Source organism: Hyperolius riggenbachi, chromosome 2 (assembly GCF_040937935.1).
Source record: "Hyperolius riggenbachi isolate aHypRig1 chromosome 2, aHypRig1.pri, whole genome shotgun sequence".
Lineage (NCBI taxonomy): Eukaryota > Metazoa > Chordata > Amphibia > Anura > Hyperoliidae > Hyperolius > Hyperolius riggenbachi.
Window position 1 is genome coordinate 157,696,375 of NC_090647.1, and position 21,297 is coordinate 157,717,671.

Here is a 21,297-nt window from a genome sequence, read left to right on the forward strand (position 1 = left end):
GGTTCTGAAGTACTTTTATGCACTTAATGGCGCTAACCTTGTATAGAGTTGGGCTCATTTATGCTACACCACTGTGTTTCCATTGTAAAATGTCTACTCTCTAATATGCTACATTGGATTACCTTGACTCTACTACAGTAAAGCATCACAAATATTGACCTTTAATGCAGCAAAGTTAGATCAAAGTGGGTTAGCAAACTGTATCCACAGCAGTTTAAAAACACCAAAGTGAAATGGAGAATGTGCTCAGTAAGGTATTGCCCCCTCGGCATTGCTGTGTGCTTGTGTTTTTCTCTTAAATGCATTTTGCGTATTTTCTTTAGCAGAGTCTCCTAGGGGGTGTTGACACTGTAGGTTATTTCCCCAGTGGATTGTGAATAACAAAAATAGATTGCGGTCCAGTGAAGGCAAACAGTTAATGCCTTTTGGATCTTTAGCATGCAGAGTCATCGGAACCATCTCAGAAGCAATACGAATGTAATAGATCAGGTCACCTGAAACCAAAACCTATTTCTAGAGATTAGTATGGTATTAGATGTGCCTACACGGGGCATCCCTGTAACCGATGCAATCTAAGATTGTGTCCAACTGAAGCCTCCCACTAGAATGCTAATTTATGCAATTCCTGCTAGATTTGGTACAGCAAGCAAAGGGTATATAATAGTACATCCCCGGCTGGCTTTTTTAGCTTAATCCTCATGCACAAGCTACAGTAAGCTTGTCAGAGGTGACTGGTCGTTTCTGTCTTTGCCAAGAATCCAGCATGTACAGTAGCAAAAGTGTGCTTGAGTAGCTGATCGAAGGCTAAATAAATCAGTTCCCAATCCCTCTGAATCACCAATCGTCAGTAAAGCATATGATGTAGAATTGAAGGAGGCACACTATTTGACGTAAATAAACCTTTATTTTCTAGTTCGTAAAACATGTTTTGGGATTTCACCCCTTCAGGTGTATATACAACCTTACAGCACAGCAACCTTATATACACTGGTATACCACATCCTTGATTGGAAGACCCACCCCCATGGTTAGCTGACCAGTGTCCAGGTTAACACCCTCAGGGCAGGTCCAATTCTTACTGGTAACTTCATACAAGGGATGTATAGTCACATAATTACGTCACATATTAGCATCTATATAGGTGAATATCCAAAATATATGAAGCTAAACCATAAGCATACGTTCACTCACGGCCCCAATAATTTGTGGGAAATGGCCTTCAATGAGGCTGTCAATGATGTACATTTCTGATTTGGTGGCAGTGCAAAATTTGCAGTTTATAGGAAAGTAGTATTTTTTTTTTCTTTAGGAAAATGAGCATTTCCTGGCAGCAGAGTTATTCCTGGCTCGGGTGGAGAACTTGAAGAGCAATTGGCAGTATGAGCAGTGGACACATGAGGGTGGGATGTACTGGATAAAGCCAGAGCAAGACAAGACCTGTGTCTGCAGGAAGAAGGCCAATTCTGAATCCGCTACTTCTGTTGACAGTGGCTATGAGGGTAAATATGGATTTGCACTTGGTTAAACTGACAATTGAAGTGGCCTGAATTCAATAATCCATAGTTCGCTTGACATGTTGTTGAGGCCCAGTCTATGAATTGAGTACAGTAAACTGAACTGCAGATTTGTGTACTAGAGGCTGAAAGTGCCATTCCCAGAGAACATCTCTCTGTTCTCTAATCTGCCCTGGTGTCACAGCTTTCCTGATAGACTGCTTTAGGTTTGACTTTCAGTGTTAAGAAATTGCTGGATTGAAAACGAAAGATGTTTTTGGTACCAGGACTTTTTTTTTAAGATCTGTCAATTAGGGAAGGGAGAGCAGCATGGAGGCTTCCATGTTCATTTTCTTTAAAAAAAAAAAAAAAGTTACCTAGGGAATAAATCTACGTGAGAAATTCAAATCGCTGTACAGTCATGACATTCGGTAGTAGAAATACAAATACGGTATATACATAGTTAATGTATAGTTTGAGATATCTCTAAAGTTGGTACATGTGCATATGGTAAATTTACAGCAGTATGAGAAATAGGTCACTGTCCTTGCGAGCTTGCAATCTAGAGGGTTGTGGGGAGGAAACCATAAGGAAGGCAACGGGTTAATGGGTGACGCCATGATCTTTAACCTCCTGAGCGTTACGCTGCTCAGGAGGTTATGTAACTTTGTGCCCCAGGGTGAATAAATGTGCAGTAATAGCTGCAAAACCTTCAGCTAGCACTAGGCTAGTAAAAGTGTCTGGCACCCCCCGTCCCCCTCCCCCTTTTATACATTACCCAGCCTGGCTCCAGCGATCGGCACAGCCTCCCCGGACAGCTCCGGTCTTCACTATGGGGAGGATTGCACATGACGTTGCCAATGTCATGCGCAAACCTGATCCTCCCCATATAGAGACCGGGATCGCAGGGGAACCAGAGGTGCTGGACGCTAAGGAGGTTAATGCTACCTATAGTAAATTAATGACTTGTCTGAATAAGTGTGTTAGGTGGCTAACTACATGTATCTCAAACTACTCCTAATTATTTGAACTTAAAGGGGAACTTCAGCCTAAACAAACATACTGTTATTAAGTTACTTTAGTTATGTTAATTAGAATACATTGGTAATCTTTTACCCATCCTGTTTTAAAAGAACAGGCAAATGTTTGTGATTCAAGGGGGCTGCAATCTTTGTCATGGGGGCAGCCATCTTTTCGTTTGAAAGGAGGTGACAGGGAGCATGAAACACAGTTCCAACTGTCCTGTGTGCTGATCACCCCTTCCAGCTGCACACAGTAGGCTTCAAATGTCAAATTCAAAATGTAAAAAAAAAAAATTGCACCAAAACAGCAGAACAAGAACATCAGAAATCCCATTCTGCTTTGCACAGTATGAGGGGAAAACTGCCCGGGCAGTTTTCTTCTGTGCAGCTAAAAATGAGACTTGTATAAGAGAAACAAAGTTCTGATGCCGTGAAACTGTTAAAGAAACACCAAGCCTTTTCAGTGCTGCTGAGTTGCTTTTTAGTCTGGAGGTTCACTTTAAAGAGACACTGTAACATCAAAAATATCCCCTGGGGGGTACTCACCTCGGGTAGGGGGAGCATCGGGATCCTAATGAGGTTTCCCACGCCGTCCTCTGTCCCACGGGGGTCTCGCTGCAGCCCTTTGAACAGCCGGCGACAGACCAGACTATCCATTCAATAATTACCTTTGCTGGCTCCAGCGGGGGCGCTGTGGCTGCTTTCGGCTCCGAAGTAGACGGAAATACCCGATCTCAGTCGGGTCTGCTCTACTGCGCAGGTGCCGGAGACTTGCGCCTGCGCAGTAGAGCAGACCCGATGGCGATCGGGTATTTCCGCCTACTTCGGAGCCGACAGCCGTCAGAGCGCCTGCGCAGGAGCCGGGAAGGTAAATATTGACGTCACCGCTGTACGGAGGGCTGCAGCGAGACCCCTGAGGGACGGAGGACGGCGTGGGAAGCCTCATTAGGATCCGGAGGCTTCCCCCACCCGAGGTGAGTACCCCCCAGGGGACGTTTTGATGTTTCAGATTCTCTTTAAAGTGGACCCAAATTAAAAATACAAGATTTTAGAAATCTATTTTCTAAATTATAGTAATACATAGCCTTTTTTCAGCTGCATGATGACAAATATAAAATATTTTATTGGACGAACCCCTCCCTTCTTTCATATTGCTCGGACAAAATCCGGCAGACTGGTGGAGTAGGAGGTGTCCGGCAAAGGAGGAATTGCTAATGACTGCCACCTGTATAACACTAGTTATGAAAAGAGAAGGGAGAAAAGCATGCACTGAAATGTTCATAGGCTTGAAGGATTGTTTATTTATCTTTCTATGTGACAGAGTGGTGCAACTAAAGGGGGCACACTATAAGGACACAAAGGCTGAGCATTGAATGCAGAATGTGTCTCTTTAAGACTTTCCTCTGTAATCAAAAGCTTTCATAAACCATATAGCTTGCAAGTGTTGGGGCCCTTTCACACTGGGGCAGTGCGGTGCGTTAAATTGGCGCCCTGTTACCACAGCCTAATGCAACCCTGTGGGGTAGTTGATGCTTCCCACATTGCGGTATGCTGCGCCGGAAGTCCCTAATCTAACGCTAGCGCAGAACTACGTTACTATATGGTGGTCTGTGTCGGCTCGGAAGTTGTCTATGGCGAAACATGGTTTTTTAAAAAGTTGATGTTGCGGTACAATACGCTTCCGTGCACTTCCGCATAACCTGAAGCAGGAAATGACCGCAAGTGCGCATCACTTCCTGTTTGGCTGGTAACCAGACAGGAAACACTGCGTACTAACGCAGTGTTCGCTGAAGGCCTGTGTCTGGCGGTGTGTGACGCACTGAATCGCTGCCGCAGTTTGCAGTGTGAAAGCCTTAGCTGAAAATGATTTTTCTTCTCCGTACCATCATGCTCCAGACCCCTAGTGTGCATGTAAAATAAAAATGGCTTATCTGCCAGCAGTGTTTGAAATGAATCTGTCATAGAAATATGGATCCGTAACCTTGCTATCATGTTTATCCTGTTACTTTATTACTTTCCTCCTAAATTTCTCAGGTTTGGCTGCAGCCCAGAATTCTCCTGTGGAAACCATATTAGAGGAGGATGAAACTGATCAGTCTGGATACACCATATATGAAGGATTTGAAGATTATGTCATTATAGAAACAGGTAAAGTAAAAATAATTCCAGCTTTTGTGTTTAAGTGTACAGTTTACAGAATCGTCTATCCTGGAGAAATGAAGGATGTTACCATAGCAGCCAGATAAATTCTATTTATTATGAATCCTGAGCAGATAAGCTTTATGGCTCTTTTACACTGCATTCTGTTCAGATTCTGATTTTGACAACTTTACATGCAATTCTGACTTGACGCAATTACAATTTCTGCATGCTGCGACGCGTCTTTTCTGCATTTTTCTTCTTGTGTTGCTGGCATCCAGTGAAAATTAGAATCGCTAATCAGATTGCGATTTGCAGTGCAAAAGAATCTAAATCTTATTCGCTGCCATTGGTAATGTCTCAGCCTGTTTTTGTTTTGGGTTTTTTTTCCTCCAGTTTTCTTTAATAAGTCACTCTGGGATATATTCAGCAACCAGTGGTAAAATTGCCATGCCCTGAAAGCTTGTTACAATTTTGTCAGTACTTATGCCAGTCTTGTAGTGCACACTGCACAGCTAGCGCTACTTGCAATGCCTAGATAACATGCTCGTTGCTAGTGTAACACAAGTAGCATAATGGTAGGCACACATTGCCTAGGTAATGTTCTATGTGCACTATGTACCTGGTGTAAGTACTGGTAACCTTGACCATGCTCGGCCTGTGCAAGGCAATTTTTCCACAGTTTAGTGGGGATTAATTTGCGTATGCAGGTTATTTTGCAATTCGCAGACCGCACACAGCAAGTTCACCGGTACTTGTGCCATTTAAGTAGCACGCAGTGAGCAATTATCCCAACCCATGGTATTTTAGTAATGCGGGCATTAGTATGGCAACACATTATTGAAACCGTGCAATGCACGTTACTCAAGTACCGTAGATTGCGCTAATTGTGCAACATGCAATATTTTGATTGCATACGTATTGGTAAACTTGCTGTGCATGGCAAACTTACAAGTGAACCAACAAATCAGCATACATTGTCAAAATAGCATACATTTAAAGTGATAGTCTCATTTTTAGTAGTCAGTGTCCCCTTGCCTGCTTGCTTCGCTCGCTGGGCTGCAGGCTTGGTCCTCGCTTCAATTGGATTACTTTTTATTCTAACTCTATGTCCATTTGGATAGTGGACATTGCACACCAGCACCCAGGCTGCGAACTCTGGTTGCAAGGTTAGTGCTGCTGATCGGTATTATTAATGGGTTAATATATGGCATGCATGGCTTTGCACATGCTCAGTAGCATTTGTATGCTATTTTGATGGGTATGCTAAAATGTTGGAACACCAGCATTTCGAGAGTCAACCCTGCTGTGTACAAAGCCCATTGGAAGCTACCAGTAACTTGCCACATTAGGAGTAGATCACTCTTCCTATAGGTGTTTTGTTCAAAAAAAAGTAAATATAATTTTCTGCTTTCTCACACAGAAGATGAAGACTTGGAGAAGTTGACCACGGCTGAGCTATCAACAGAAAGGTACAATGTGATTTTAACTTAGTCTGTGCTTCTGGATGTTAATTGGTTGGTAAATGCAATGCAGTTGACCATAGAAGTGTTTATTTTCCAGGCGTCCTGCACAAGAAAACACTGCTGAGCATATCGCTAGGAGTTTATACAGACTTTTCCGACAGCAGTGGATGGAAGAAGATGAAGAAGCTGAGCTACCGTCTGCCCTCACAGAAGAATCGGTATTTATAGTCCATCATGCTGTGCAAAAAAAGATTTCAGATGTTTTTTTTTTTTTTTTTTTTTTTGTTAATTTATATTGTGTAGAGTACCATATGGACACTAGCAGGTAAATGCTACATAGCTGATGCTTGCTACAGTAGGAACATCTAGCAGCAGTAATGCATAACCTAAATTCTTACATGTTGTGTACAGTGAAACGTTTTGGCTAGAAAAATACTGTAGGCAAAAAGCAAGAAGGGGAGGCCTCTCTTACAAGCCTGCAGCCAGCTTACGTTAGAATATGTACCGTATATACTTTGCTATAAGACTAGAAATTTAGGACTGACTCAAAGTATAAAAGTGTGGGGGGGGACTTGTACACGAGTAGTCTTAAATTTCCCAACTTATAGCCAATATACCAGTGTGTTTTTAATACCCCCTCCCTCCCTCCCTCCCACCCACCATCATCCAAAGGGATTCAATTTCCTACTTGCGCTGTTTAAACCTGTGAAAAGCGATTTCCGCGGCACAAGCCGCCACCCCCATCAGCGTGCGCTGTGTCCTCTTCTCCCTTCGCTCCCTTCTCTCGCGCTGACCTCCGTGCTGTAGCGTAGCCCCGCCTCCCGATGTCAGAAGACGGAAGCTATGTGAAAGCACGGAGGTCAGCGCGAGTGAAGGGAGAAGAGAGAAAGCAGCTCACGTGATGGAGGTGACGGCTTTTGCTGCAGGAATCACTTTGCACTGGATGAAACAAGTAGGAAATTGATAGAGACGGCTCCCTTTGGGTGATGGTGGGAGGGAGGGGAGAAGTTAAGGGCAGCAAGTGTTTGGGTGATGGAGGGAGGAATTAAGGGCAGCAAGTGTTTCGGTGATGCTGGGAGGTGAGGGGTGAAATGGAGACGGGCTCCCTATGGGTGATGGTGGGTGGGTGGGAGAGAGGGGGAATTACAGGCAGCATGGGTATGGGGGAGTTGCAGGCAGCATGCATTTGGGTGATGATGGTGGGGATATGGAGTTACAGGCAGAAGGTTAATGGCTGAATGTGTGCTTGAGGAGTTATTGGCTGTACTTCGGGGCCAGGAGGGTAAAATGACTACAATGGGTATCATTCATAAAGCATTTCCGCATGCGGAAATGCTTAATACCGGTGACTTTACCGACCACTCAGCATAATCCCCATTCATAAAGGCTCTTTCCGCATGAAAAGCTGACAGAGCGATACATTTCCGCCTTGTGCGGAGTTTTTCTAGATTTATCTAGAAAAAGTTACAAACCCGTCTATTCATAAAGATTAGAGCAAGCGGTATCCGGAAGGAAAATACCGCTTGCTCGACAGTAGCGATAGGCGGGCGGATTACATGTAAATGAATGGGACGGACCTCCCAAGCAGCATCAGACAGAGGAGCGCACGGAGGGAATCGGGCAGCTTTTATGTTTCTGCATGTCTTCCGCCACGCTACCGCCAGCTTCCTCCAGAAAACCTCCGCACTTGTATCGCAACAGGCAACTTTTTTATGAATGCCCACCCAGAAGTCTTAATTACCGGTTGCGGAGAAGAACGGTGTTTTCCCGCACTACCGACAGCCTCTTTATGAATGATACCCAATGTTGTATGAAATTCATCCACTTACCCATCCTGATCCCCAAGTGCAGCCATTAACTTTGCTGGATAGACTTATACATGAGTAATTGAAAAATTCCAGCTTATGAGGGTCAAATATTGGGGTCGACTTATACACGGGGTCGACTTGTATCCGAGTATATACGGTAATGTAATTTTTTTTTTTTCCTGAAGCAATCCGTATGCTGTAAAGTTGTGGTAGGACAGATAAATATCTCTCTATCGTTTTCCTATATTTTTAGCATTACAAGCACTAGTCGTGACATCACATTTCAGTAGAACAGAAAGCCACCAAAGCTAGCGGGGTTTTTTTTTTTTTTTTTTTTTTTTTTTGCTGCACACTCAATTAAAAAGGACCTTTAGGCCCCATTCACACTACAGCGTTTTGCTGGCGATTTCGGCAAAACGCTCAAGCACTAGCGCTTTTTAAAGCGCTAGTGCTTTTAAAACCCCTATTGGCCTGTTGTTACTTGAGATTAATGCAAATCACCAAACTCAAACGCGTAGCCTGCACCATTTTTAGGCGATTTCCCAGCGATCGCGTTTCAGTGCTTTAGAATCACTAAACGCGATCGCGGAAAATTCGCCGCAATGTTCAGTGATTTGTCTGCAGAAAAATCACTCCCGCAAAACCGGCGGTAATCGCCGGCATTTTGCACTTTTAAGTGTGAATGGGGTCTTAAGGTGGGTGCACACCATGCAGTTTTCACTTCCAATCCAATTTGTGCGAGTAATCAGATTAATGTTTAGATCTGATATTGGATATAGAAGAAAGCCAGTCTACACACGTGTGTGTGTTTTTTTTTTTTTTTTTTTTTTTTTTTTTTCTTAAATTCAACCAGATTTACAATCTGATTTCTGACTGGTAACTGATTTGACAATGATTGAAAGAACACACACATGGAACAATAGCCAGTATTTCTATTTATTTTTCCTTAACCAATCATCATTTTCTCAATTGGATCTGAAGTGAAAATTGCATGTTGTGTACCCAGCTTAGTTTTCAATAGTTTGTCTGTAGATTAGACATAAATTTTATTAAAAATATATTAGTCTATTAATAAACCAAACTGTAAAATTGCCCAGGAAATACTACAGGTGGTTATACAATGGCTGACTATCCTCCATGCCTCTAATTAGTACTTAGTTTAGAATGTTAGCTGCCACTGCAGGGAAATCACCCCTGCAAATGTATCACGTTGTTGTCTTGCCTTCCTGGAATGCATCTCCTACCTGGTATTGTTATGGCAGTATTTTGTCTCTTACAGTCTTGTTTGTATACTATAATTACCTCTATACTTGTACAGGACCACAGAATATGCTGGCCCTATATAAATCCATAATAGTAATAATTGGTACTTTTGTGTTCTGCTCATTTCCCCTGTGGTGGTTTAACCGGCTTTTACAAATATGGAGTTTCTATTCATTTCTGTGCAAGTTGGATGCAGCTTGTAATTGGGACAATCAAATGTGCTTCTTGTGGGGTTTTTTGATTGCCCCACTTCTAAGTCGCATACATTTCTGATTACATTTCAGTGTAAGATGGAATTATTGGCTTCTCATTGACAAACCCTCCAGAGGCTTCCCACATCCTCCTGACCACCACAGCGCTGGGGCCTTCTGGAACTTCCTGGCTAGGCTCCTGCCCGTGAATGAACGCAGCCACGGGACTCCGCACGTCTGTGCAGTAGCATAGAGCCCATGCTACTGCACATGGGGCGGTGTAGCTGCGCTCATTCCTGGGCAGGAGTGAGGCTGTGAACTCTGTTCAACAGGCCCTGGTCAAGGAGGTTCGGGGAGTCCCAGTGATGGATCAGTGGAGGCGAGAGGGATGGGGAAGCCTCTGGATTATCCAGAGGTTTCCTCTACTGAGGTAAGTGCCTATTGGGGGCACTTTTTCACCTTTCGTTTCACTTTAAGCTATGTGCATAATTTAGGTTTAACTTTGTCCAAAGCGATTGTTCTCAGTCATTTCCATTGGAAATGTAAAGTGAGCACATGTAGTGTGCAAAAGGCCTAAATCCAAAGGTGTAGCAATAGCCATAGCAGCTGCAATGGGTCCCTGGAGTAGAGGGGTCCCAGGTGGTATGTGATGTGTTCACCATTAACTTTCTTGCATTCTTCCACCCTATTAGGATTTTCCCATGTGACCATGGACTATATGCAGTGTTGATCACATGAGAATTTAAATTGCCGAATTAATTCCTATCAAGAATGCTTACATCTTATGGCCCATGAAATTTTTTTTTTTGCTATGGAGCCCACAATCTCTCTAGCTATGCCAGTTCCTAAATCTCCTCCAGTACAGTGCCGCTGGTGCACCTCTCCTTTCCCATCCACTGAGCAGTACACGCTTGGTGACTGGAAGCCAAGTAGAATATCAGTACAGTCCTTGTTGCCATGAAATGATTCCTAATGGTCAATTTCATACATTTTCTTGTGTGATTGAGGGTCTTATCCACTCAATATACGCAGATGGATTATAAACCTTAGCAGGTGCTTTGCCTAGGCCGGATTTACACATAAACCTGTACAGTTCCGGTCCTGTCAGTTTTCATCTGTTTTCTAGGTTTTACCTGACCAGAATGGAACTGTACACTTTGTGTGAACCTAGCCATAGAAAACTGATACAACACTATCAGGACTGAAACAGAACTGTACACCTTTTTTGTGTGTGAACCCAGCCTAAGCTATCTACTGCCGTATAATCAGTATGTGTATTGGAACTTTATGTGAGTTACTTTTCTTATACCCGTATCTTATCTGGCTGTATTGAACTGTCACTCAGAACTGAAGGTAATCAGCAGGAAGGTGGCATTCCAGGAAAGAGATATATAGATATATATATATATATATATATATATATATATATCTATATATCTACATACTGTATATGTTTGTGTGCAGAATGGCCATTGACATACATGGAAGTGAGCCTCTCCCCTGTATATAATACAAGTCTGTGAATATACAGATTGTGCTGAATGGTAATGAGGTGAAGCAGTATGTGCTATGGAATTAGACATGCACTCCGGATGGGTTGCTGTGGGTTGTATTGCCGGTTGCCCTATGAATAAGTATAAATCTGAAAGTGAGATGGACAGTGGAGGATATCAATACAGTAGATGTATGATGTGTTACATTTGTATTTTCTCCTAACAGGCTGAGGACCATTCTATTGTAGCTGATTTTGAGTCCAGTGTGAGCCTAGTGGAAGAAATAAAGAGGTTTAAAATGATGGAAACAGAAGTCTGGTGTCCGCCGCGGTTTCAGGTCATCAGCACTTTACATCCGTTTCTCAAGTAAGTTATTGCTACACTTTATTATGACCTTGCTTGGTTTTTAAGGTCACCTGAAATTCCTGACCTAAAGCTGCTAGCATCTAATGATTTAAATAACAAGCCATACATCTTAACGTGACCATTGATACAATCTCATGGCCTATCAATTGATTCTGATCGCCACTTTCATGGATCGGAAACAATCAGTCATGTCCATCAATGGCCAAATACCCACCAACTAATTTGATCAGATTAAGCGAATCAGTCAATTTTTTTTTTTTTATAGCCCTCATTGATGTGATTAGATTGGTTTGCAGGAAATTGCCCATTAATGAGAACAACTGTGCCTTGGCTGTGTGCGGCCCCCCGTGCCTTGGCTGTGTGCGGCCCCCGTGCCTTGGCTGTGCCCAGCTTTTTATGGCTGCTGTCTGTCCCTGATAGCTATGCGTAGGGTTATGGGACTACTGCAGACACCAGATTACATTTGTTTCAGAATGGCCACCTGCTGTTTTCTTACTGATTTCCTTCTATCTACAAAGAAACCCCCTTGACAGAGCTCTGCATGGCTTAGTGCCCTTTGCTCTGATGGAACTGGTGACTGGGTACCTCTATGTCACTGTTTTGGCATGTTAAAAACAAGTCCATAAAGATGGGTGTTCCTCTATAGTGAGAGGAGCGCATCCTGCACATGCAGCACATTCCCCCTGGAGTCATGCAAAGCACGACATGAAGTCATGTTTTCTCAGAAAAGAGAGTGCCTGATAAGATAACATGGGATTTGTGAGGTGAGATTGAAAGAATGCACTCATAGGTGAGATTGTTGTAACCGGTCAGGTCAACCGAGGTTACAATTGTAAATAGCGGCTTGGTATGTATACGTTTGATTCTGCCTGCATAGGTGACCCTTTTACCACATCTGTCATCATTTAGGAATATTTTAGGCTTTTCAAAGTCTCAATATTGTGTGTGACATAACTTCAAAGTGGTTTGATGGGTGATCCAAAATAATATATCCATGTAGACGTCTTCTGATTTCATGGCATCCTGAAGTATACCTGAGCAATATAAATTGAGTATATGATAAATAAGGTCCCACTGTGTATGTGAACTGTGTATTATAACTGTGTACCAAACTTTAAAAAGTAATAATCCTCTCCTAAATTGCTTTCAGACAGGTTTTGTTTTTTTTCTAAACTAGAAACCAGTAAAACTGGTTTTACATGTACTAATCTTTAAGACAAATTCAGTAATCTTTAAGCAGCTTGTAAGTGTAGGGCTGCTGCTATTTTAGTATAAAAATAATTACGTTTTTAAATAATGCTTCTGTTTTCCAGGAGAGATGCAGTTGTAGCGTTGCAGAACTTCCAGTGTGCTGGATGTGGAACCAAAGTCGAGCCAAGTGAGTGCTAACTTAACATAATGGCTTGTTGGAAAGGAACAGATTCTGCTTTCTCATAACTATAAGGAGACTGGTTTTCCAGTTTTCAGAAGGCTGACTGAGTATATAAGGTCACTTGTGTAGCCCAGGCCGCAGAGGGTGAAAAATCTATGCGAGACATTTATCTTTTAGTACTACTGAGGGAGGTTTTTGATAGTTTGTTGGGAGATTAGGCCTGGGTTAAGAAAACTATTTCTTAAGAAACTATTAAGGTAGCCATACACTGGTCGATTTGCCATTAGATCGACCAGCTGACAGATCCCTATCTGATCGAATCTGATCAGAGAGGGATCGTATGGCTGCCTTTACTGCAAACAGATTGTGAATCTATTTCAGCCTGAAACGGATCACAATCTGTTGAGCTGCTCCTGCCGCCTGTGCCCCCCCGGATACATTACCTGAAGCTGGCTCCCGGGCGTCTTCTCCGCGCTGCACCGCACCGCTCTGTTCTTGCTCCATCCCGGCGCTTCCTGTGTCACTCCGTGACCAGGAAGTTCAAATAGAGCGCCCTCTATTTGAACTTCCTGGTCACTGCAGTGACACAGGAAGCGCCGGGATGGAGCCGGAACAGAGCGGTGCAGCGCGGAGAAGACGCCCGGGAGCCAGCGTCAGGTAATGTATACCTGATCGGATCGGCCACCGCTAGCGGCGCGCACCCTACCCGCGGGCGATCGAGGGTAATTTCCCGCACGGCGCGATCGACGGACCAATCCGATTTCGGGAGGAAATCGGATCGGCGGGTGCGTTTAGCGCGAACGATTGGCAGCAGATTCGATCCCAGGATCGAATCTGCTGTCGAAACGGCCGCGAATCGGTGGCCATACACTGGCCCGATTCGCGGCCGTTTCGACAGCAGATTCGATCCTGGGATCGAATCTGCTGCCAATCGTTCGCGCTAAACGCTCCCGCCGATCCGATTTCCTCCCGAAATCGGATCGGTCCGTCGATCGCGCCGTGAGGGAAATTGCCCTCCATCGCCCGCGGGTAGGGTGCGCGTCGCTAGCGGCATCCGATCAGGTATACATTACCTGACGCTGGCTCCCGGGCGTCTTCTCCGCGCTGCACCGCTCTGTTCCGGCTCCATCCCGGCGCTTCCTGTGTCACTGCAGTGACCAGGAAGTTCAAATAGAGGTCTATTTGTATGGCTACCTTAACTTTCTTGAGATTATAAGCTTTAACACCTTATAGGCATTTGACCTTTTGCAATTTATGCTTTAACTGAGGCAGAACATAATTATTTAAATTATCAGCAGTTAAAACTGCCTATGTAGCTCTAGGGCAGTTATAGTCAGTTTGAACCTTTTATCAAAATTGTATGGTGTGTGCTAGATTAATTACTTGATGTACAGACCCAAGCAATTTTTTTCTGAGTTTTCAATCATTTTATTCATAGTTGGGGAAAAATTAACGTATTTTTCGGACTATAAGACGCTCCGGACTATAAGACGCACCTGTTTTTAGAGGACAAAATCCAGGGAAAAAAATATATATACTAAAACTGGTGCGTCTATAGTGTAGGGGCATCTTATGGCCCTTCCTTACCCCCATTATGTTTCCCATGTGCCTTATGTGTTCTGGTGTCCCCGTGTCATTCTTTTTCTGTCCCCGTGTCCTCTGGTGTCACATGTCCTCTGGTGTCCCTCTGTGTCTTTCTCTGTCCCTGTGTCCTCTGGTGTCCCTTTATGTCCTCCAATGTCATTCTCTGTCCCCTCTAGTGTCCTGTGTCATTCTGTCCCCTTGTCCTCTGGTGTCATTCTGTCCCCCTGTGTCCCTCTGTCATTCTCTGTTCCCTCTGGTGTCGTCCTGTGTCATTTTCTGTCCCCCTGTGTCCTCTGGTGTCATTCTGTCCCCTGGTTTCCCCCTGTGTCATTCTCTGTCCCCGTGTCCTCTGGTGTCATTCTGTCCCCTGGTGTCCCCCCTGTCATTCTCTGCCCCCCTGTGTCCTCTGGTGTCCCCCCTGTGTCATTCTCTGCACCCCTGTGTCCCCCTTTGTGCGGTGTCTTCATGTCCCATTAACATCCGTGAATAAGGAGACCCCCAGATAGCGATCTAGTGCTGTAAATAGTGTGCTGATCCAGCGCTGAGTGAGAGATAAGGACGTGCATAAGGAAATATGACAGATCGCTGCAGAAGCACTTTGGATAGCTTATCGAAGAGGAGGAAAATGCAGCGCGAATGCCACCGCTACCGTGCAGCTTTCTTACTGCGTCACTGCGGCCAATCACTGCACTCCCTCAGTAGCTAGGAGTGCAGTGATTGGCCGCAGTGACGAGCATGATCACGCCCGCAGGACTATCGGGTGGTGTAACAAACCGGCAGTAGCCGTGAGCGCTGTGATTGGCTGTATGGGGCAGCGCTCCTCCACCTGATTGGTCTAAGGCTTGTTCATCATCTAACTGGGAGAAAGCTGCACGGTAGCGGTGGCATTCGTGCTGCATTTTCCTCCGCTGCAGAAGCACTTTGGATGGCTTACCGAAGAGATCTGTCATATTTCCTTATGCACGTCCTTATCTCTCACTCAGCGCTGGATCAGCGCACTGTTTACAGCACTAGATCGCTATCTGGGGGTCTCCTTATTCACGGATGTTAAAGGGACATGTAATGGGACATGAAGACACCGCACATGGGGACACCACACACAAGGGGACTAGTACAAAACATAGGCACGGTCACTACTTTCGGACTATAAGACGCACTGACTCCCCCCCCACACACACACTTTTCAGGGAGAAAAAGTGCGTCTTATAGTCCGAAAAATACGGTAAATGTGTGTGGTACATTGATCAGGTTATAATCAGTCTGAACAATTAATTGCAATTTTTGAATTAAAAAGTTATTTTAAAAATTGTATGGTGTGTGTGTGTGGCCACCTTGAGTCTCACATTAGTTGTTCAGAACAGTCAAACCAGTATAACTCGGGGAATCTTTCATAATTTATATGCTACTCTGGTTGGACTTTAAAGTGTACCAGAGCTCAAAATATTAAAAATGTATATACACCTGGGGCTTCCTCAAGCCCCATACGCTCTGATCGCTCCCACACCGCCACCCTCAGCTTTGGGAACCGGGTCCTCGCACTTCCATCAGTCGGCTCCAGTCTATGCAGAAGTGCGCTCTGTGTGTACCTCAGGGCACACTTCTCACTGCTTTTAGGTGGGTTTTAAAATACTGGCATGTGACTTGCATTGTCAACACAAAGAAACAACTCTTGACTAGTCTGTATTCTGTTTGGTTTGGAGGCATCTCCAGAGATCTGCAGTGTTGCACGTTGTTCCTCCTCCACCCCTTTTGGGAATAGATGAGCTACTAGCCTCTAGGCTAGCGATGCATCTGTACAGCAGCCTGAGTTGTCTGTTGCCCAAGGTATCCAGTCCTGATCCATGCAGGTGATAGTCCTTGTACATGGGTCTAATATCAGTAATGAACGTGTATTGCCTTTTTGATCAGAACCCAATTTTAGGGTACGTTATGAACGCTTATATAAAAGTATAGTACACTGGCACATTGATGCTAAAATATTGACTAGTTTTGTGAATGGCTGTTATTCATTGCTGCTGTTTTGTTCCATCTAAAAAAAAAAAAGAACAGACAGACTGGCGTGTTGGCACGTGGTGCGGCAGGAAGTATTGTGCTGGTCTTGTGTCTGATGCACACTTCACTAACATGAATAATGATGGTAGAATGAATGCCTTTCTTGTCTCTCTGATTTCTGTGCTGTAATTATGGTGTTTGTTTCATAAGGATTGTTCTGTTTCCAGGGTACACAAGCAAGCTGCGCTACTGTGATTACCTGGCCAAATACTTCTGTGACTGCTGCCACAGCTTTGCCGACAGCCCCATTCCAGCTCGTGTTCTATTCAAGTGGGATTTCACCACATACTACGTCAGCAATTTCGCCAAGAATGTCATAGACAAAATATGGGTCAGTCACCTGTTCAATATACAGGCTGAAAACCCAGCACTGTACAAGAAAGTGAGCGACCTCAACAGAGTCAAGGTAAGTAGGCTGTGCATTTATGTGAAAGTATATTGCATTGCAGATGCTCTTAGTGTAAACAGATCCGATATAGGCCCCTAAAATTGCTCAACTTTCAACAGTCAGATTTATAGTGCTAGGTTAGGGCGCATTTCCACGGGGTACAGCTCAAATGTTATATAACTATATTTAATATGACAGTATAACTGCCTGGGTTCAACCTGAAATAAACTACTGGTCGTTAACACAGCACAAATAGTGTTAAAATTAAGTCTCTCACTGACCACAGACCACCTGACAGTCCACCCCCTCCCTGTGCTTGAGAACTGTACTCTTTGTGGCCTGGAGTGCAGTTACTGTAGAGTCGCAGAATAGGAATCTGGGTTGCATTTAATCTCTCACCAGCACAGATCATTTCTGGGGGTGAGAGCAGTCATGAGCTGGGGAACATCTACTCTTCTGTCAGCTTCATGTTTCTAGAGTTGAGGGTCACAAGACTGACATTTACAAAGGGGAACTCTCCAGAACAGTTGCGTCAAATATGAACAGGCTGCATGGCAGATAGCTGAGCAGTGGGTCAGTACGGTGACACACTCCTGCAACAGTAGCTGAAAGTTTATATGTAGCTTTAGTGGCCAGCACTCTTACCTTGCTTCTCAAAGGTTTCTTTCCTGGCTAACACAATATGGAATTTGCAAGGGATTCCTCTGGGTTCTTTAGTTTCTGCTCACATCTCAAAAGCAGGGCTGTGGAGTCGGTCCAAAAATCCACCGACTCCGACTCCTCAGTTTAGGATTCCTCCGACTCCTCGACTCCGACTCCTCTAATTTGCATATTACAATTTTGTTGATTAAAAGTATGTAACATGAAATTCGTCTCTTAACTGCCAACGCTTAGGAATTTTACAAGACAACTGAAGTGAGAAGGATATGTAGACTACTATATTTATTCCCTTTAGACTAAAACTAGTCCTTGGTAAGAGTACTTGTAAAAGGTACAAACCGGAACAAAGAACATCTATCAGGCCCTAGGCAATGTAAGTGTGGGTACATGTAAGAATGATGTGCAGGTACTCTGCAGGAGAATGAGGAGATTTTTCCTCTATTACACATTCTTCATGCACAATCTGAACAAGGTTTATGGGTGACAGACAACACCTCTGTGTTCAATGTGCACAGCATTCTCAGTGGTTTTCGCTGCAGCTCTGTGGCGAGTGCATATGTAGAGTATAGTACTACTGTGTAACAAAGTAAACCTGAGACAGATGAAATTAAAGTTTTATACATACCTGGGGCTTCCTCCAGCCGCCTTCAGGATAATCAGTCCCTCGTTGTCCTCCTCCACCACCTGGATCTTCTGCTATGAGTCCAGGTACTTGAGCCAGTCGGGTGTAGTGCGCATGCACACACTCCACCGCCAGGAGCATACTACACCTGTGCAGCACTATTGCGCAGGTGCAGAATGTTCCTGGCTGTGGGAGCGGCATGCGGCCGGACAGCGCTGACTGGCTGAATTACCAGGACTCATAGCAGAAGATCCGGGTGGTGGAGGACAGTGAGGGACTGATTGGCCTGAAGGGGGCTGGAGGAAGCCCCAGGTATGTATAAAACTTTACTTTTCATCCGTCTCAGGTACCCTTTAATTTGTAGTCACCAAACCAAATTTTAACAACATATCAAATTATTTGATTTCATCAGCAAAGGGAGTGCAAACATTTGCATAAATCAGCATCAGTGCAGAATTATTTCCATCTCATTGACCATCTCTATTAGTGACACAGCTACATATCAGGCTTTATTCTTACAGCATATATGTTATTTAGTATATATAAGAGATTCCTGTGTACACATCATATATACTGTACAGTTACGATCAGATGTGTATATCTGACCTTAAAAATACGGGGACTGCTTTATTGAAGCAGCACAAGTAACTAATTTTGATTGGTTTATTTCATTTTTGTGGACTAAGCACAGCTATTACTGTATATATACATTATTTTTAATGACTATTATCTGAGAAATAGAACATTTTATCATATTTTCTATTTTAATTACAGTTACAAATTTATTAGGAGTCGGAGTCGGTGCATTTTTTCCCGACTCCGACTCCAGGCACCTAAAATTGCCCGACTCCGCGACTCCGCGACTCCGACTCCGACTCCACAGCCCTGCTCAAAAGCATGTACTGTACGCTAACTGGCTTTCCCCACAGTTGGCTTTAGACCGTAGTAGTTATAAAGTTATGAGTTGTCCCTGAATGTGCCGCAAGAGAAGAGCTGATCACTTAGAGACTCTGTAACAAAATTTTAAGCCTTATTTCTTCTATCCTAGAAGTTCCTATTCCTGTTCTAATGTGGTCTGTCTTACTGCAGCCTTTCCTACTTGCACTGTCTCTGTAATAAATCTTATCTCCTTTCCTCTGTCGTGTCTGTCGGGCTGAGGCTGGAAAGTGTGAAATGTGCAGCACTGCTTGTCATTGGCAGAAGCTTTACACACACCCTCCAAGCTCTGCATGAGTCACACAGTAAGCTAGTTCTCAGCCTATGATACTGTGGTTAGAAGCCAGTCTTTTGTTTGTAAACACTGCCTAAAACTGTTCATTACAAGCCAGGATTGCAGTAGGGAGTGGCAGAAACAGCACAGAGGGGCACAGGAGAAATAAGGAATATAATGGTATGCTTTTTATTGTAAGAATATTAGAGTACAGATTCTCTTTAAAGAAACGCTGAAGCGAAAAAATAAATTAGGATATAATGAATTGGTTGTGTAGTACGGATAATTACTAGAACATTAGTAGCAAAGGAAATATTCTCATATTTTTTTCTTTTCAGTTATACAGTGTTTGTTTTTCATAGCATTGCATCATTCTCTAATATTATCAGTTCTACTTGGCATTCTAAATGATTTTACAGAGCAAGCCAGTGAACTTTTGAATTGTCCTCTGTAGAAGAAAAAAACACAATACAATGACAATTGAGATAACATGCTTCAGAAGACTGAGCTCTCTACGACTTTGAAAGTCATAGAGTTCAATGGCTCGTTTGCATAGATATCTGGAGTTTCTCTTCCTGTACTGGAAACCATATTAGACGTATGTCTCTGCACCTAATGTTTTATTTCTTAGCTGTACTACACAAACAAATCAGTATATCATAATTATTAATTTTTTTTTATTTTATTTTATTTTTTTGCTTCAGTGTCATTTTAACACTATAAACAAGCCTGCAACTCTTAGTGGTAATTTCCCACACCACTGACTCAAAAGGAGATACATATTAGAGGTGCCAGTGTAAGCTTAGTATCATGGGGGATGCAGAGAATCCTGGATTCTTCACTGCTGACCTTGCATCAGTCACCCAGGTTATACATATACAGGCTGACTATCTTTCGATCAGGTTAAGCTGGAGACTTCTTTAGCCTCCTAGAGCGAACATTTGAAAATACTGTGCATTAATTTGGGCGTGCCATAACCCACCCCCCACCACAAAATGAGCTTCGACCATTTTTGTTGCGCTTCTTTTAGCTGCTTTGAGATGATGGGGAAGAAATAGCATACAAGCAGAGGATTCTGCACAAGTTGCCAGTTAGGCTGTGTCTGCCCCCTCAGCCAGCACTCTGTTTCCTCTGACCAACACTGATTGTTGTTTTCATTTTGTTCATAAAACATAAAGTTAGCACTGTGGAATGAAATGTATTTCTCAAAGCCTTGAGTTTTTAACATCTGCTGTACACTCTGCGAGGAGAACTCATCTGCCTTCTTGCTGAAATGTTTAGCTTTTTATTATAAGTGTGTTTTTTTTGTTGTTTGTTTTCTGCTTGGCAGGAAATACAAGAACAATTGATATTCCTACATAGACTGCTGTCAACATGCCGCTCCTCAGACAGGTAAGGCGGATGATTTGAGTACATGATATATCAACATAGCCTTTATAGCATACCTGATGTGAGGAAGAATTTTGTAAAGAAAACCTATCCCCAGGTATATGTGTGAGGTATAATATCCCCAGGTATAAACTTGTGAGTTTCTTCCTCCTAATTACTATAGCAGAGTAATCCCCTCTGGTAAGCTCTGGGCAAGTTGGAATCAGAGTTCTCACCTAGAGCATATGGTATACTTAAATGCAGTAACAGGTTCCGCCCTCTCGCATCAAACCTGTCCAACTTCTCCTCACTGTGACTTGCCAGAGACCAGTGGGCAGGATTTGATGCTGAGTGGGGCAAAGCCTGGCAATGCATCCATGATAAGCTCTTGGTGACTATACTGACATGGGGGGTGGGGGTGGAGTTGCTCCCTTGCTCCCTCATGGTTTCTCCCATCACTACAAAAAACATACACGGCAAAAAAAATTATGATTTAAACAAAATGTTCAGTAATATCAAGCAAAGGCCATACACTATTCAACCAAAATGGTCAACTTTTCCCCCAGTTTTTTTTTTATTAAGTAAACCTGAACTCTTGCGCAAGTAAAACAGAGAAAAATGCACCCTGTATGTATTTAGAGAGTTTAGCCTGTCTAATTCCCACTTATCTGAGACTAATCACAAGTGTAATTTCATCTCTCAGCTGTATCAGTTGGATGTCTTGGCAAAGCAGCAAATTTGTAAACACAGGATGTTAACCCTATGTCTGCTTCCATGAAAGTAAGAAGTAGACAAACTGC

General features: G+C 43.5%; 1 protein-coding gene across 4 annotated transcripts in view; it reads left to right on the forward strand.

The window, feature by feature from the left end:
- RUBCNL (rubicon like autophagy enhancer) overlaps positions 1-21,297 on the forward strand; it is a 94,634-nt gene that overhangs the window by 55,833 nt on the left and 17,504 nt on the right. For all 4 annotated transcript variants that reach the window (XM_068267744.1, XM_068267746.1, XM_068267747.1 and 1 more), the window contains exons 6-13: positions 1,310-1,499; positions 4,550-4,663; positions 6,078-6,126; positions 6,218-6,338; positions 11,102-11,241; positions 12,555-12,619; positions 16,417-16,655; positions 20,460-20,521. In XM_068267744.1, coding sequence (XP_068123845.1) covers positions 1,310-1,499; positions 4,550-4,663; positions 6,078-6,126; positions 6,218-6,338; positions 11,102-11,241; positions 12,555-12,619; positions 16,417-16,655; positions 20,460-20,521 — 980 coding nt within the window. The remainder of the gene's footprint in view (positions 1-1,309; positions 1,500-4,549; positions 4,664-6,077; positions 6,127-6,217; positions 6,339-11,101; positions 11,242-12,554; positions 12,620-16,416; positions 16,656-20,459; positions 20,522-21,297) is intronic.